This window comes from Pezoporus flaviventris, unplaced genomic scaffold, assembly GCF_033815535.1.
Source record: "Pezoporus flaviventris isolate CSIRO_AGI_PZ_B2104156 unplaced genomic scaffold, CSIRO_AGI_Pfla_v1 ptg000029l, whole genome shotgun sequence".
Lineage (NCBI taxonomy): Eukaryota > Metazoa > Chordata > Aves > Psittaciformes > Psittacidae > Pezoporus > Pezoporus flaviventris.
The window spans coordinates 7,621,879-7,639,146 of NW_026892577.1; the positions used below are offsets into that span (position 1 = coordinate 7,621,879).

A 17,268-nucleotide genomic window follows, 5' to 3' on the forward strand; every position below is an offset into this window, starting at 1 on the left:
CTGCACCTTTTCTCCTCTGGAAAAATGCCGACAGGCCCAGGGACCAGTTTCATGAGTTGACCTTGTATCCAAACAGTTCTCCCCTGCCAGCAGGATGCTGCATGTAGGGCTCAGCCTGTGTATCTCTGAGGGGCTAGTACTGAGCATCTCCTAGTCCTAAGGGCCCAGCCCAGCACCTGCTCTCCTAATGAGTCCCCAGGATGCACGGGAAGCCCTGACCTAAGATGGGTTTCACTGAGCTCCACATTTTCCTTCTCTCTTCTTCCTCACAGAAGGAGGGGCGGCTGCAGCACTGTCCCAGCGTGGGGACAGAGGGTCCCCAGGGCACCGACTGCTGCAAGGAAACCCCTCCGCCCCAGATGCAGCTACAAAACAGCTTTTTTTTTACTTTGTTATAGCCTTTCTTGGTGATGGTCTTCTCATTCCTGCATTTCTGTAACTGCCTCCTGGCTTTGTCAATAGGGTCCACTTATAGTCCCCCTGTAAAACACCGCCAGGGGCAGAGGAGAGTGGTGGAAGGTGTTTTCATCAGGAGCATGCATGACAAACAGCCGTATTTTACAACAGTTCCACTGACTGTTGTTACAAACACTGTTGTGACTCCTCCGGTCCAAGCACAAAACTGATGGTAAGCTAGCTTGAAAAGTAGATGGTGGAGCCTTGTGCTGAGGCCTTAGCAGTGATGGGATGCGGGACGCTGCCGTTCTTCTGCCGCTGTGCTCAGCCCCAGAGAGTGAGCCGTGCCAGCGCTCACTCACTCGCTCCTCCGGGACACCGGGCCCTGCCCTGGCTCCTTCCCGCCCGCCTCGGCCGCTCCCTAGCACTGGTGGCTCCGGAGCCAGGCCGGGCGGGAGGGAGAGAAGCCAAGCGTCAAATCCCTGCTACGGACGGTGTGTTTGGGAGTCACAGCGCGAAGCGGCTGCAAGGGCCGAGGTTCCGTGGACACAGCCCCGAAGCGGTTCGCTCTGCTCCGGTTTTACACCGCGGGGAAGCACCGGTACCGGCCAAACGCCGACACTTCCCGCTGCTTGCAGCACCCTCGGATCCTCCGCCTGGACCGGAACACAGAGCCCTGCGTCCGGAGGTCCCTGCCCAGGCACCCCCAGCAGGGAGGGCGCCGAGCACCAGGCTGGGACCACGGCACAGGGCGGGCGAGCCCCCCCCCCGGTCCCGGTCCCGGTCCCGGTCCCGATCCCGATCCCGATCCCGATCCCGGTCCCGGTCCCATCCGTGACATCCGCCGTCACGTCATCGGCGGCTGGCCGCAGCTGCCCACGTGATCGCTGACGTCGCTGCGCTGCGGCGGGCGGGCGGGCCGGCGGCAGGTGAGGAGCGGCGGGGCGGGGGCAGGGGCAGGGGAAGGCCCGGGTCCGGGTGGGTGCTGTGGGGTGATGGTGGAGCACGGCTGGCGGGTGTGCAGGGCTTTCCGCACGGCCTCAGAACCGGCACCGCCAGCCGCTCCCTGTCCGGGGCGCCCAGGCCCTGCCGGGGTACCCAGGCCCTCTTAGGCAGGCCCGGTCAGGGAGTCCAGGCCCAAGGGGCCCCGTTAGTCTGTGTGGGGCTGGGGAGGCGCAGGCAGGGCTGGGGCTCTCGGTGAGGTTGGTGTGCAGGGTACTGGGGGGCAAGCTTTGGGGTTTGTGCCTCAGTGCAGGGCTGCGAGTGCTTGGGCTGCCCTGCATGCGGCCAGCCCGGGCAGGAGGGCCTGGCTTTGAGGCAGTGCCGCTGGTTCCTGGTGATACAAGCTGACATACTGATTTTGAACGCTGGCACAGGGTGCCCAGAGAAGCTGTGGCTGCCCCATCCCTGGTAGTGTTCAAGGCCAGGTTCGACGTGGCTTGGAGCAACCTGGTCTAGTGGAAGGTGTTCCTGCCCTTAGAAGGGGGTTAGAACTGGATGAGCTTTAACATCCGTTCCAACCCAAACTATTCTATGATTATATGAGTAAGTGTATTCATAGAAGAGAGAAAACGAAGAGGAAATTATCAGAGGAATGAGTGTATGTGAAGCAAACAGGACATAACCACTCAGGGTGGTCTAATGCAGCAGACACAGGCAAATCCAGATGTAGCCTCACCTGTTCTTGCCTCCCTTCCCCACCATGGGCCTCATGTCCCCAGCCATGGCCTGCACCCAGGGTTTCAGCAGCCCATCGCTCTGTGTGCATGTAGGAAGCAGGAGGAGACGTCTGGTTCCTCCAGCAGCATTTTCATGGTTGCTGTTTGACTTGTGTGTCTGATAGACATGTTCTCCAGGCAGGATCCGGCCAGGGCCCTTGGAGAGCTGGCTCCTGTGGTCTAGTGAGGTGTAGATAATATATGTCTAGACAGTGACAGATTTTGGGATCCAACTCTGTCATCATGCTGCAGTGGTACTTCACATGTTACTTCTGCTCTGCCTTAGTTTCCCCATCTGTAAAGTGGGGACTTGCCTTTGACATAATGGTTGTGAAATAAATTGGCATAAACCAACACATGCTTGTAAGATTTAATTATAAGTCTTGACAAGTAAAGTCAAGTGGCTGGCTGTTGACACTCCCTGCTCCCCCATGGTTCACCCTCCATGCATCTCCAGTCTAGCCAGTGGAATATAGTGTTAATGGACTTCTAGCTCTTTGAGAATTAGAATGTTTTATGGAGGGCAAAGTTTGTCAGCTGCTTCAGTTTTGCCCTTTGCTTTCTCAGGCACAGTGGAGCTTATGAAGACCAAGCAAAAAGCTGAATGGTATTTTGTGTGAGCAGAGGCAAGAGGCATCCAGACTTGAGGAACTACAGAGGCAGGTAACATGGGAGTGTGACACATTGGAGAAAGGGCAGGGAATGGGACTGTTTCTTGCACTGCTAATCATAGAATCATAGAATGATTTGGGTTGGAAATGACCTTAAGATCATCCAGTTCCAATGCTCTGCCATGGGTAGGGGTGGCTCACCCTAGACCATGTCGCCCAGGGCCATGTCCAGCCTGGCCTTGAGCACTGCCAAGGATGGAGCATTCACCACTTCTTTGGGCAGTAAAGAACTTCTTTCAGCTGTGTTTGGTGTTAAATCACTGGGATGATTAAATAATTATAGGGAACAAGTTTTAACTTTGTAGAGGATTATAATTATGACCTGGAAAGGAAAGGTCACTTGTTAAAAATTATGGGTGGACCAGAGTAAATGACTACCAGAGATGTAGGAGAAAAGAGCTTCACTTTCTCTGGAAGCTGAAGACAATTCTATTGGAAAGATTGTGAAGGATTTTTCTTAAAGCCATTTCTTATACTGTAGGACATCTAAAATAGATGTCCTCCTCAATATGGGTTTTGTTGGTAATCTGGCTTAGTTGTGTTTTAATATTGAAAGCAAATCTTTCAACAGTGAGAGTACTTAGTTTTGCCCTTGAGAGACTCTTTTGCTTGCTAAGAAAACCATGGCTTGTCAGCAAGGAGCTTTATTAAAAGGGAAAGCCTTGTCATTCCTTGCCTGTTTGAATGAGACTTTCAGGCTTGTGGAAACAAAGCACAGGTCAAGAAAGGAAGCTGTGTCCTTATGAGTCAGATTCTTTCTTACTGGCTGGTCGCTGTGTAGTTGCTTTCTCTCCTTTGTGCTTTTCCTTTGGACATACATCAGCAGCAAAGTTATAGAATGCTACAGCAGCTTGTCACAAAGGACAGATAGAAACAATCATATTATAATAAAGTCTAGTGTATCTTGCAAACACTGTATAAACTATGAAGTTTGTCCTGGAAATAAATCTGAGGTATTATCCCATTGGAGTCAAGATACCACTTTGAGGATTTAGTGTGTGGTGCCTTTTGAGCTTGATTTGCTTCTGGTGGTTCGGATTTTAAAACACACTGTACCTGTGGACAGACAATCAGTCACACGCAAGTCTGGTGTACTCCAGACTTCCTGTGGTGAGACATGTGGTGGTGTTGGGCTGAGATTTTTAGTCCTGAAATGTATCAGATCTTGGTTCAGTTCCTGACTTGGTCACAGCGATGCTTGGTGACCTTGGTCAAATCACGTCTTCCTATGGTTTGTGAAATGGAGGGAGCTTTCTGCCTTCGTGTTTAGATGGCAGATATCACAGAGAGGGGCTGTGCTTTACTGGGTTTTGGCGTAAGACCGTAATGTCCCTTGGGACTCCTGGTAGTTACTGAGGTTTAAATAGAATAAATACTTGCATAAGCAAAAAATGTTGGAGACTTGCATGCTATTTGCTGCTCCCATGTATGATCTGTTTGTGGACATGGCTGTGAAATGAGTTGTGAAATGAGCTGGTCAGAGTTAAATACTTCATAGCATGGCATTCAGGCAGCACAGAGCCTATCGACCTTGCCCTGGACAGTGACAGCATTAAACTTGCAACATCCCAGCATGTTCTTAAAAACTTGAGAGGAATGGGTGGAGAACCAGGAAGGGGATTATCCCACTTTGGGCACCCTTTGGAGATGTGAGTGAAGAAAAGCTGGAGAAAACCTATGAAGAGGTTCAGGTTTCTTGATTTTCATAGGTTTTCAGGCCAGGCCTGCCCCCATCTTGAACATCCTCTGCAGTCAGCTGGTGCCTTCCACTGCAGCCTTCACTTGTGCCAGCATGGCAGCGTGCTCTGCTGTGTCACAGTGTGTGGTGCTCACAGCAGGCCTCGGCTGCTGATGATTTCTGGGTAGCAAATTGAGAGGCTGGTGTTCACTGCAGTGCCAAAGGTACATCCATTGCAAAACCACAGCAAGGGACAGGGATTGGCCTGTGCCTTTGTTTTCCCCTCTGATCTGCTGCCTTCCATCCAGCCGTGCCCCACCCCTGCCTGCCTGCTGCCAGCTCAGATCTGCAGAGCATTTGCCAAAGGTCTTCAGAGAAGGTTCCTTTAAGCCTCTGTAGTTGTTCTCTGGCAGTCACTTATGAGAGCTCAACGGGCAGTTCCTCCCGTTATCCTTGTGTTCTTGCTACATGAATTAACATGCAGCCCTGAGGTAAATATGGCCAGTGAACACATCCCTGTGAATGTCCTTGGCAGATTTCTTTTTTTCTGAAACCCTGGGCTATAGTGAAACTTGTAAAAATTGCATTCTTAACTGTTCCATTTCTGAGTTCCTACATCTGTGGCTTACTCTCCCAGCAGCCTGTGCTCCTGTGGCATGTAAGCCACAGCATCTCTGCCCCCCAAATGAAAAGACTGAAAGTTTCTCTCTGGGCACATGATGTGTGGGGCTGCTTGTGGTCTGTGGGTGCTTGGGACCATCAACATCACATGCCAAGACCTTTCCTGGCTGTCATAAGGCACGTCTGAGGTGCTCTGGTTCCTGCTGCTGTCCACATGTAGGAAGGGTTGGCAAGCCTGCTGAGCTTGTGTGTATCACCACTGGGATGCCAGTCCTTCTATGGGTGGGAGTGGTCCTTTACAGGATAAATCAGTTTTGACTTTCTGGCCTCAACCTGATCCCTCATGCTCAAGGAACATGAACGAAGAGACAAGACAGAAGAAATTCTGGGCTGAGAGGGATGATGTTGGCACAGTTGTCCTCAAGAGAAGATTCCAGTAGTGACTGCTTCTAGCCTGTATGCATGAGTGGCCTGGGATGGCTGGAGAAGCTCTGAAGTTTTGTGTTTTCTTTTAGTTACAGGTAGGAAGATGAGTCCAAAAATTACAACAGAACTGCTGAAGCAACTGCGGCAGGTGATGAAGAGTCCCAAGTATGTCCAGGAGCCTGTCCAAGCCTACATAGTGCCCTCTGGAGATGCCCACCAGGTATGGATGTATTAAGGGAGTGATTGCACTTTCCTTCCCTGCAAAAAATAAAAGCCAGGGATAACTAAAGTCATCCTTTGTTCACTCATTTAGAAACATAGAATCATAGAATAGTTAGGGTTGGAAAGGACCTTAAAATCATACAGTTCCAACCCCCCTGCCATGGGCAGAGACACCTCACACCATGTCACCCAAGGCTTTGTCCTTGAACACCGCCAGGGATGGAGCATTCACAACTTCCTTGGGCAACCCATTCCAGTGCCTCACCAACCTTACAGTAAAGAACTTCCTCCTTATATCCACTCTAAACTTCCCCTGTTTAAGTTTGAACCCATTACCCCTTGTCTTATCACTACAGTCCCTAATGAAGAGTCCCTCCCCAGCATCCCTATAGGCCCCCTTCAGATACTGGAAGGCTGCTATGAGGTCTCTACGCAGCCTTCTCTTCTCCAGGCTGAACAGCCCCAACTTCCTCAGCCTGTCTTCATACGGGAGGTGCTCCAGTCCCCTGATCATCCTTGTGGCCCTCCTCTGGACTTGTTGCAGCAGCTCCATGTCCTTTTTATGTTGAGGACACCAGAACTGCACACAATACTCCAGGTGAGGTCTCACAAGAGCAGAGTAAAGGGGCAGGATCACCTCCTTCGACCTGCTGGTCACGCTCCTTTTGATGCAGCCCAGGATATGGTTGGCTTTCTGGGCTGCGAGCGCACACTGAAGCCGGTTCATGTTCAGTTTCTCGTCAACCAACACCCCCAAGTCTTTCTCCACAGGGCTGCTCTGAATCTCTTCTCTGCCCAACCTGTAGCTGTGCCTGGGATTGCTCCGAGCCAGGTGTAGGACCTTGCACTTGGCATGGTTAAACTTCATGAGGTTGGCATCAGCCCACCTCACAACCGTGTCAGGGTCCCTCTGGATGGCATTCCTTCCCTCCAGGGTATCAACTGAACCACACATCTTGGTGTCATCGGCAAACTTGCAGCGGGCACATTCAATCCCACTGTCCATGTCAGTGATGAAGATGTTGAACAAGACCGGTCCCAACACCGATCCCTGAGGAACACCACTCGTTACTGGTCTCGAGCCGGACATTGAGCCATTGACCGCAACTCTTTGTGTGCAGCCATCCAGCCAGTTCTTTATCCACCGAGTGGTCCATCCATCAAATTGATTTCTCTCCAATTTAGAGACAAGGATGTCATGTGGGACAGTGTCGAACGCTTTGCACAAGTCCAGGTAGATGGCATCAACTGCTCTACCCCCGTCCATCAGTTCTGTAGCCCCATCATAGAAGGCCACCACATTGGTCAGGCAGGATTTCCCCTTAGTGAAGCCATGCTGGCTGTCACCAAGCACCTTGTTGTTTTTCATGTGCCTTAGCATGCCATCCAGGAGAATCTGCTCCAAGATTTTGCCAGGCACAGGTGAGACTGACTGTAATTCTGTCTCTGGGTCTGTAATTCCCCAGGTCATCCATTTTCCCCTTCTTGAAAATGAGGGTTATATTTCCCTTATTCCAGTCATCGGGAACTTCACCCGGCTGCCATAATTTTTCAAATATGATGGCCAGTGGCTTAGCAACTTAATTTGCGAGCTCCTTCAGGACTTGCAGATGTATTTCATCAGGTCCCATGGACTTGTGCATGTTCAGGTCCTTAAGATGGTTTCGAACAGATCCTCTCCTACAGTGGTCCCAAGGTCTTCATTCTCACAGTCCCTGCATCTGCCTTCCAAGACTTTGGTGGTGTGGTCAGAGCCTTTGCCAGTGAAGACTGAGGCAAAGAAGTCATTAAGAACCTCAGCCTTCTCCAAATCCAGTGTAGCCAGTTCTCCTGACAGCTTCCAGAGGGGGCCTGTGTTGTCCCTAGTTTGTCTTTTATTTACTACGTACTTACAGAATCCCTTCCTGTTATCTTTCACACCCCTAGCTAAGTTTAATTCTAACTGGGCCTTAGCTTTCCTAACCTGGTCCCTAGTTTCCTGGACCACATCCCTATATTCTTCCCAGGCCGCCTGTCCTCGCTTTCACCTTTTATAAGCCTCTCTTTTCAATTGAATTTTCCTCAGGAGCTCCTTATCCATCCAAGGAGGTCTCCTGGCCCTCCTGCTGCGCTTCCTTCTAGTTGGGATGCAACACTCCTGAGCTTGCAGTAGGTGATCCTTGAATATCAACCAAGAGTCTTGGGCCCCCCTGCCCTCTAGGGCTGTATCCCATGGAACCTTACAAAGCAGGTTCCTGAAGAGGCCAAAGTCTGCTCTCTTGAAGTCCAAGGCAGTGAGCTTGCTGCACACTCTTCTCACTGTCCTGAGGATCTCAAACTCGGCCTTCTCATGATTGCAGTTTTAATTTTTCTAGCATAAAAGCCTGGGTAACCTGAGAAACATCGTGTTGGAAAAGGTTTCTGGAGTCTGTTCAGGAGGCTGAGGTTTTATGTTCTTGTAACAAATCAGCGTGGATGTTCCACCAGCAACTTCTCATCAGATTGTTTCCAGGGAGCTCATGCTCCAAAAGAAGGGAGCTTGCCAGAGCACTTGCTGTCCCTTTCCTGGCTGTTGGGAAGAATGGATTTAGTAGGGAAGGAAAAGACATTATCTAGCCTTTAGTTTCCCCATTAACACCTCCTGATCAACAGATGTTCTTAAGTGAGGTGGCAAAGGATTAGTTGCAAAGCTCTCCTTTTGCTAGATCCAGTTCTTGGTTGAATTTGCTGTCTTATACAAAAGCCCTTCAGATCCCATGCAGAGGGACAGGGAGGAGGCAGGGAAGGGACAGGGAAGGGGCAGGGAAGGGACAGGGAGAGGCAGAGAAGGAGCAGGCCATGCCAACACTTCCCCTTCAGTGCTACTCTTCATCAGCTTGTTTTGAGCACTAAAGCCAGGAGGAAAGTGGGGGCTCTGGGTGGTAACTTGTGGCATTAATTGTTGCGTGCTGCTTCCACTGGTAAGAGTTTTATAGTTCATGACATGAATTTTAAATGGCTGAACTGCCTTTTACCTCGCCTGCCTGCTCACATGCTCTTCTGCTCACTCTGTTAGGAGACCCAAGAGCTGCCAAGGGTTTTTCCCTCCTCAGCCATTTTCAGGAAACAAAAGACCTGAAGCTTTCCTGGCTCACACCCAAAGCTCCCTTTTACCCCAGGGTGTGCAAGAGCAAAATGCAACTGAATCGGAACCTTTGCCCTTGACTTGGCACTGGGGTGAGCTGAGCCCAGACTTGCCTGTGCCTTGGGACTGTATGTGCAGCAGTGTGTTTCCTCCTAGGGAGATCCAAACTTAGGCAGGTAGAGGGAAGGCTTTTTCTGCAGCTGCTATTGTCTGCTGCATTCCTGCCTCAAGCTGCCTCTGTCCATATATAACTCTGGTTTCATTTCACTAGACGTTAAATGCTGTCATGTGAGTTGAAGAATGTGACCCTCAGGACTTCTGGGGTTTTCTGTTGCTTGCTTTTCCTTGACAGAGTGCAGTTAAGCAGAGAACCCCATGTTGCTATTTCCTGCCAGGCGAGTTGGTCAGGTTTCTCTACAGACCGAATCTATCTGAATGGAAACGATTACTGAAAGCTGCTGATTCTGGCGCCTCCTGAACAGCTAGTGCAGGATTTTGTCTGTGGGCTTTGGGAATTAGTGCAATTTTAGGCATTGGCAGGAACCTCTTGATCCCACAGCAGACTTACTGATTCCAGGTAAATTGTGATGAGCTGAGATTTGCAGCTTCCCCATGTTCCAAGCAAAGGTTTGTTTCCTGTACACAAATAGGAACTTTACAGCCCTGCAGTCAGCTTTTGCTCTTGGGCAGCTTCCTCTGTGACTCAGAAGGCTGCAGTTTAATGATAGCCAAATTTTTGGTGGCTTGAGCCATTTCTTCTGCACAGTCCAAGCTACTTACTGCTGTCCTTGCCTCAGTCAGCTGTTCCTGAGGCTGTCCTGGGATCAGAGTCCTTGTCAACAAAGAGGACTTTCCCTCCTCTGCTGTTAACATGGGGTTAAGATTAGGGAAAACCTTATTCCTTTCTAGGTTGCAAAGGAACTCCTGGATTGCACTGGTGCTGATACACCCCAATGCTGCAACTTACTAATTTCTCTTTGTAACATCAGGAGTGTTTGAGCTCTGAGCTCTGTCTTACTTCAGTATTGGTTTTCCTGCCAAGGCTAGAAGGCTTAGGTTATAATACTGCCAGGCTGCTTGCCACCAGCTGTGTCCTTTGCTTCCCATGTATAGCTGTGTAAGGAGCTGAAGGACTTGCAGAGCTTCTCAAACACATCTGGCTCTGACTCTGATTTAACCGAGGATGCTAATACCGTGGATTTGTGGCTCCTCCAGCCAGCCCTGAATGTTGGCTTGCTTTGATTTTTGATAAGAAGTCAGAAGAAGCAGGCTGATTCCTTAGGAATGTTGGTGGTCTAAAGGCTGGTGAACAAGGAGGGCAGTCCCAGGCAAAAGTGGGCTGAAGTCCTTAGAAAGAGCCTGCTTCCTTTCAGGAGTTCTGGGTGGATCTTGTGGCTGGAGGTCTCAAAGGATCAGGAAGGGGTGAAATGCTATGCTTTTGGGAATGAGGTACCTAAATCCTTTATGGTTTGGTTAAAATTGCCTCTCTGAGCTTTTGGGATGTTGCAGTGGTAAATGCAGGATCCAATTTATGTTAAGTCACTCAGTTTACATTGAATCTGGAGTCTGCCCATACGGGAATATTCAGAGATTGGAGGAGCTTTCTTCTTAATGGGAGGGAATGATGTTTGGATTACAGCTTGGGTTTGGAGCCAGTCACAGCTTAACTGGGGCTGGCTTCCACCCCTAGGCCTTGACTCGGTGAAAACAAATTTGGTCAGATCTGGCTGGTCTTCCACATCAAGGAAGCACCTGCCCAGCTCAGGGCCTCTGAGTTGGCAGAGATGCTGTCTTCTGCTCAGGGCTGGCTCCTCTGAGACACACTTTTTCAGAGCCAAGGAATCAGCGAAGTTATAAAGCAAGAGATGGCTTGTGTGCAGGTTGTACTGACCTGTTCTAGATCTTGCCAATGCAGTTAGGTTTTTGGCAGTGAATACTGACCTCCCTCCAAGTACACAGCAGTGTTTGTTCTTTAATGGCATCAGTGTTGTAGCTGTAAGGGCAGTGAGCTTCATTGTTCAGTGCTGATCTTGGTTGACACTAGGATAGAATAAGCTTCAACATGTTAATGGCCCAACCAGGCTGGCTCTGGTGATCAGCACCACTGATTTTCTTTGGGCTTCTTCCTGGCTTAGGTGAGGGTTTCTGTGATGCAGCCCCAGTTTTGTCTGTGTGTCAGACACTGACAGGTGTGGTGCAAAGCAGACATAAAAGGCCTGAGGAGAGCCAGTTTGAAGGCCATCAGATCTGCAAGACAAGCCCCAGGGAAATACCTTGTTCTGACTGCTGTGGCCTGTACTTTGTGTGGCGTACGCAGGTGTTCCCCTTGTAATTTTAGCTTATGCAAAACATGGGCTCATCTTTGCACAGTGGGGGTTGCTGCATGGAACAGAACAGGTGGGTGTGCAAGTATTCAGACTGACAGATGAATGAACCATCTTCCCCTCCATATCCCTCATACTCCTTTTTAAAGCCCATCTGCCTCATTGTAAACTCAAAACATTCCCTGGATTTGTCTGTAAGTGAGACAGCATGAGGTATTTCCCACACAGCCAAGGTCTTTATTAGCTTATGTCAGCTTTTGCTTGGTCTAAAACTGATGGGATTCTTTTTTTTTTCTTTAAGATTTCTCTTTTTTATTGTTTTAATTAATTGTTCTGTGCTGTTAATGCAGCCAGCTCAGTGTTAACCCTTCCTATGAATGTGAGATCCCTTGTCTGCACAAGCAAACTAGCCTGTAGTCTCTGCTGTGTTGGTCAAGAGAAAGGGAAGAGAAATTGCTGGTCTGATTTGAGCTGTACTTAGTGGTATGATCCACAATGGGAAATTCTGAGCGTCCCCTTTAGGCTTCTAACCCTGGGAGGTTGTGTCCCAGCTTTGAGTTGAGATCTGCAGGAGAAGGGGGAGTTGTAGCAGTTCACAGGCTGAATAGTCATTAGGAAAAGTTAAAATGGGGAATCCTTCTCAGATCTACATGGCTCTGCCTTCATGTTCTGTCCTGCTGCTGTGAGATAGGCAGCTGGAGAAATGAGCACTTGATTCCTTTCTTGATTGACTTTGTCCTCTTGATCTGCTGATGTTGTTACATTAAAGGGGGTTAGTGGTGCTGTGGTGGGCTGAGGTGGATCCAGTCAGAGGTGTGCAGAGTGCAGTCATCCCTTCCTGAGGTAGGTATCCTGACCCCTCTCATCCCTACAGCTGCTGAGTGTATGTCACAGCCCTGTGGAGTCTGTGAGGCTGGACAGGACAAGGCATAGGGAACTGGACGGGCTCAGAGAAGAGGGTGCCCATGGTCTCAATACCTGTCCCATTTCTGCCAACTTTCATTAGTGGTTGGTTAAAATAGAGGATTTCTTGGGAATATATCCCAAGATATTCCCAGGAGTCTTCCCTGGCAGCCAGGAGCAAATACTGTTCACCCAGATCCTCTTTTGGGCCATGGGTTTTATTCCAAGGCTCAGTTTCAAAACTAGTGGTGAATGGTTAATCGCTGCTGCCTGTGGTGACTCCTGTGAGGGGAGAGGCGTCGCTGTTCTTGAGGGGTTTTGACCATGGGGTGATGTGAAGCAGAAATAAAGAGTTGGCCCTAGGTGCTTTGAATTGTGCTTCACACTCCCTCCTGTGCTTTGAACCCTCTGCCTTCCTTAAGAGCAGTAAAGAGTAACAGGTTTGAAGGGAGTATTTTCTAACAGTCAGGTGATTTTAAAATAGCCCTGGCCAGAGACAGGCAGATGCAGTATCTGTCACAGTAGGAACTAAAACCACCTGAGAATTGGGCTGTGATTTCTCAGCTCAGTCCCTAAAATGTTTCTTTTCCCATAGCACAGCTGAATGCAGGGAAGCTTTATGGGCAGAAGAACAGGCTTTGGCTTCAGATCATTTGTAAGACACAAATGCAGGGGTTTTGCAGCTCAAACATCAGTGCTGTCAGCCTGGATTAAGCTGATGTGCTGAGTTGCACCAGTTAATTACCAGCCCTACTCAGCAGTTCTGACCTCCCAACTTGCCAAAATGGTATCCCATAAAAATGGTGTGTGAGCCACTTCAAGGTACAGTTCCTTTAATTTTAATCTGTGGATGTTGGATATCTGTGCATTCTCAGACTTGTCTGTAACGCTGGCAACAGATGTGTCCACAAACACAGGTTGGGATGGGGTTTGGGATGAGGATAGACTGGTAATCTTTGATCCTGTCTTGCCCACTGTCCTGGGTTCAGCAGTAGCAGTCGTTTTTCTCCTTCTTAGTAGCTGGTGCAGTGCTGTTTTTTCGACTTTAGCCTGAGAACAGCACTGATAACACTGATGTTTTTAGTTGTTGCTAAGTAATGCTTACTCTGACTTTCCCAGTCTCATGTTCTGCTAGGGGGGAGGGGAAGCTGGGAGGAAGCAGAGACAGGACACCTGATCCAAACTAGGCAAAGGGGTATTCCGTACACAGCACGTCGTGCATAGTATATAAACCATGGTCTCGGTGGTTTATGGTGGAGTTGGGTTTTGAGTAGGCAAGGAAAAAGTGAGAGGATCAGCACCTAATTAAAGGTTAAAGTTTTTCCAGTTTTATTACCTTGATAATTTTCTTTCGATGTCATTGTAGTGGAAAACAAAAGTCTTCAAGCAATTCCTATAAATGCCAGTGAGGGGACTTCACTGGAGATAGTGAATCTCACAGATTTTATGTGCTGATTACCCTGGTCTCCAAGATCAAGGGGTGCTTCTGGTTTCCCTTCCTTTCACATTGCAGCTTCAAAGGCAGCATTTGTTTGTTGCCCAAAGGGGAGGCTGAGTGTGAAATAAACATCTGCAAACTCTGAAACGCTTCAGTGTTTACAGATGTTTGTGGGAGAAAAGTGCTGCAGCTTAAGAAAAACCCCAAAAGCAGTTGGACATAAATGCAATTTAATCACAGATGATTAAATGTTTCAGTAGAGTAGAGCCCAGGATTTTTAACTCATTTTGTTCTCTCTGTGGTGTCCTTTAGGAGAAAAAGCCTATCAAAGTTTTTGTTGTCAGCTGATTTCCCCCCCCTCCCCCTGCTGCTATAAATAATCGCTGCCTCTTTTGTTTCCTAGAGCGAGTACATTGCACCCTGTGATTGCAGACGGGCATTCATCTCTGGATTTGATGGCTCTGCAGGTACCTTTCCAGAACTTGGGTTCTTGCTTAAGTACATAATGCTCCTATAAAGAAATATTCTCATTCATAACACAGAGGCAGTATGGAAAAGGAAGCCTATCCAGATTGTTTGAACTGTTTTCTTCCCATTTCAGCATCTGCAGAGTTATGTCTTGGCTGCCCACTGGAATTATGTAATATCAGCTCAATAACAAGTTTTCAGAAAATGGTTGACCCCTGAATGAACCTCTCAGAAAGTAAAATCCTATTTAACTCTTTCATGTGGTGATTGTAACCTACAGTCATTCCTTTTGATGTGCAGGTTTTTACACTGACCGTTTGGGCGGGGTGAATAGTAGGTGGACTTCAGCTAGCCTCTCTGTTTAAACACAGCCAGAAACTGCATTTGGAAACAACACTGTGGAAAAGTTTGCTTATCTTGCTGAGACAGGATGTTTTCTTGGCTCCAGGATAGGTCTGTTTCAAAAGCCTAGTTTTTACTGTAGCTGTGCCCTGAGCTCTGCAGCTTACTCTGCTGTGTGGTTGTTGGAAAGTCACTTTAGTCTTTTGAGGTCTTTTCCTTTCTAATTGCAAATTGGTTTAATAAATACTGCTACCTATGTATTTGGAGAGTCCATTCACCACTTCCTATGAACTACTCTGGGACCTCATGTGGAAGGTTATTATAAATCCGGGGCTCTGAGCTGCTGTTAATGGATAACATGAATCCTGTATTAATTTCACGTCTTCTGCATGGCCTCCTCATAACCTTCTTCTCTATTTTGGGTCCTTGTTATGTTCTTGGAAGGTCTGTGTTCCCCGCCTAGCAGTGAGATTTCACCAGGGGCTCAACCTTGTGTTTCTTGCTTCATCTTCGCAGAGTGAGTTTGTCTTGGGGAAGTTTGGTAGAAGACAGTTAATTCCTATTTGGAAACTCTGCTCTGCTAATCTGGGCTTCAGTTTCTGGTGTGAGAGAGTGTGGGCAAGATGCAGAGTTTCAAAAGACATTTTGTTTTTGAATTGCCAAGGGCAAGGCAGCTAGAGTGCCTTGCTGAGATGTCACTACCCCTGAGCTGTCTGCTTGCAGCCCTCCATGTGGAGTCAGGGGAATGGGACAGACATTGAAACCAGCAGAAGTTTATGTTTGTGTTTCCTGTTCAGCCATCTCTGTTAGAGCTGTAACATTTGGGAAAGGGATGCATCTGACAGCTGGAGTGATACCCATGTCTGCTGGCCTTTAACAGCTGTTTCTTGTGGATGGCCAGAGCCCAGGCTTCCTCACCTCAAAAAGATGGGATGAAATCCAGGGATGTACAGTATGTGTTACTGTGACAACAGCCAAATGGAGACCACAGTCTGTTACACAATTTGTTTGGAAATGTTTGGAAAGTGCCATTTACCCAGTTCCACTGACTGGTTGAGATTGCTTAAGTTGAATTTGTCTGAGGCAATTCATTAAGCTGCATCTTTGTGCATACTATCCCTGAGAGGATCTGGAAAGTTGTAGTGCAGGGTGAACAATATCTCCACTGAAACTGGACTAACCTTTGAACAGTGAGAAAAGCTGCCTTTCTGGGAACTGGGGTGCATTTCAAACGCTCTGCCTGCTCTCTGTGTCTCTGCATGGTGCTGCCCACCTCTACATCACTGCATCTTTCTGCCTTCCTGCCTAGGTACTGCCATAGTAACTGACCAGCATGCAGCCATGTGGACAGATGGACGCTACTTCCTGCAAGCTGCACATCAAATGGATAACAACTGGACACTCATGAAAATGGGTATGCAGGAGGCTGGGATACTGCTCCACTGATAAACAGGGGACAATCACAGACCATTTGGTCACTTCGGACAGGTTATGGCTTGGGCTGTAGGAATTTCCCATCATGCAGGACTTGGGAACATCTTGGATACACTGCTCCTGCTTTAGTGTCCTGTGACTCTTCTTGCCCATGGGTCTAGACATTCATTAGTAGACATATTTGATGCATTAACATGGACTTTGTGGGTTGTGTGGGAGTGCTTCAGTATGACTGATGCTTTGAACCTATTTTTCTTTTTCTTCCCTTGAATCCTTGGAGGTCTGAAAGATACACCAACTCAGGAGGACTGGCTAGTAAGTGTCCTTCCAGAAGGCTCGAAGGTGGGAGTGGACCCTTTCATTATTCCAGCTGGTTGGTTTTACTTTATTTTATAACTCTGGGTTGGGCAACTAGATGTTGCTTCTCTAGCTAAGCTGTTGTATGACGGTATGTAGATAACCATGTTTCAGCCCAGATCGGATGGTGGGTTAGACTGTTACGCAAAACAGGTTGGATTTTGTTTTTAGGCATGTATCACAAGAGCTCCATAGTAGTGCATTGACTCCAAAACACAAGGGATGAGAGCTAGTCTCTGGGCTAGCAGTGACTATACCTGAAAAGCAGAGTCCTGGTTTACCTTTTTTTGTCTGTGCTGTGGCTTGGCACAGGTATTTCAGTATGAAGTTGCTGAGTGCTTTGGCAAGGTTGGGAGCCAGAACACTCAGGCAAAACTCATGCTGCTACTCCTGCTTTGTTGTCTTGGTATAGCTGCAGCTTTCCCTGTGGGAAGCACATTCCTGGAGAAGTACCGTTTTTATCAGATGAACAAGTATCCATCTCCTCCCTAAGCCCAATTCAAAGGTCACTGGAGGCAAGGGGAGACATATGCTTGATTCAGATTGACTAAGTATCAGTCTTGTGGCTTTGCAGAAGCTCATCTGGTCTCTTGTCTAGCTTAGATCTAGCATGGTTCTGCACTGGGGTAGAGGACACCCTTACAGCACCCTTTGGGGTACAGCATCTGTCTTCCAGCTGGAGCAGTTCTCCACCACAAGCGTGAGGCTCCAGGACTGTGAGGTTCTGTACCTGCTGCTGGCTGTAGTGATTGTGTTTATGGAGCTCTAATTGCAGTAACTTTTGCTTTGTTTTTAAGGGAACGGGAAGAAGGAGAAGCTGGAAGGAAAGGAGGAGATTCAGATTCTTGAGTCTGCCCTCTGTGAATAGGGCTGTGGTTGAACCAGTGTGTGTTCTTCAAAGTCATCACTCTTGACTCCTTTCCCTTTGGCAGACCAGTGGAAGAGGATGTCCAAAGCCTTGAGAAGTGCTGGCCATGATCTTGTGCCTGTCAAAGAAAACCTGATAGATACAATCTGGACAGACTGTCCTCAGCGCCCCTGCAAGCCTCTCATCACACTTGACTTGAGTTACACAGGTGAAAAACTTAACTCCCTATAGACAGGGGCTGTTTCTACTGCCCTATCCCCATTTTACTTTCCTCTTACAATGCAGGGAGAAGAACACTA

The 17,268-nt window shown here is 48.4% G+C and overlaps 1 protein-coding gene across 3 annotated transcripts in view; it reads left to right on the forward strand.

Annotated features, from left to right (window-relative positions):
• The first annotated feature begins 1,225 nt into the window (after window positions 1-1,225).
• Window positions 1,226-17,268, forward strand: part of XPNPEP1 (X-prolyl aminopeptidase 1) — a 34,092-nt gene continuing 18,049 nt past the window's right edge. Inside the window, exons 1-7 of one of the 3 annotated variants that reach the window (XM_061458804.1) lie at window positions 1,238-1,325; window positions 2,682-2,777; window positions 5,600-5,730; window positions 13,904-13,967; window positions 15,620-15,724; window positions 16,025-16,117; window positions 17,034-17,177. In XM_061458804.1, coding sequence (XP_061314788.1) covers window positions 5,614-5,730; window positions 13,904-13,967; window positions 15,620-15,724; window positions 16,025-16,117; window positions 17,034-17,177 — 523 coding nt within the window. In that variant the 5' untranslated portion in view covers window positions 1,238-1,325; window positions 2,682-2,777; window positions 5,600-5,613. Of the gene's footprint in view, window positions 1,326-2,681; window positions 2,778-5,597; window positions 5,731-13,903; window positions 13,968-15,619; window positions 15,725-16,024; window positions 16,118-17,033; window positions 17,178-17,268 lie in introns of those variants that run through there. The other 2 variants (XM_061458805.1, XM_061458806.1) reach the window with 2 other exon arrangements.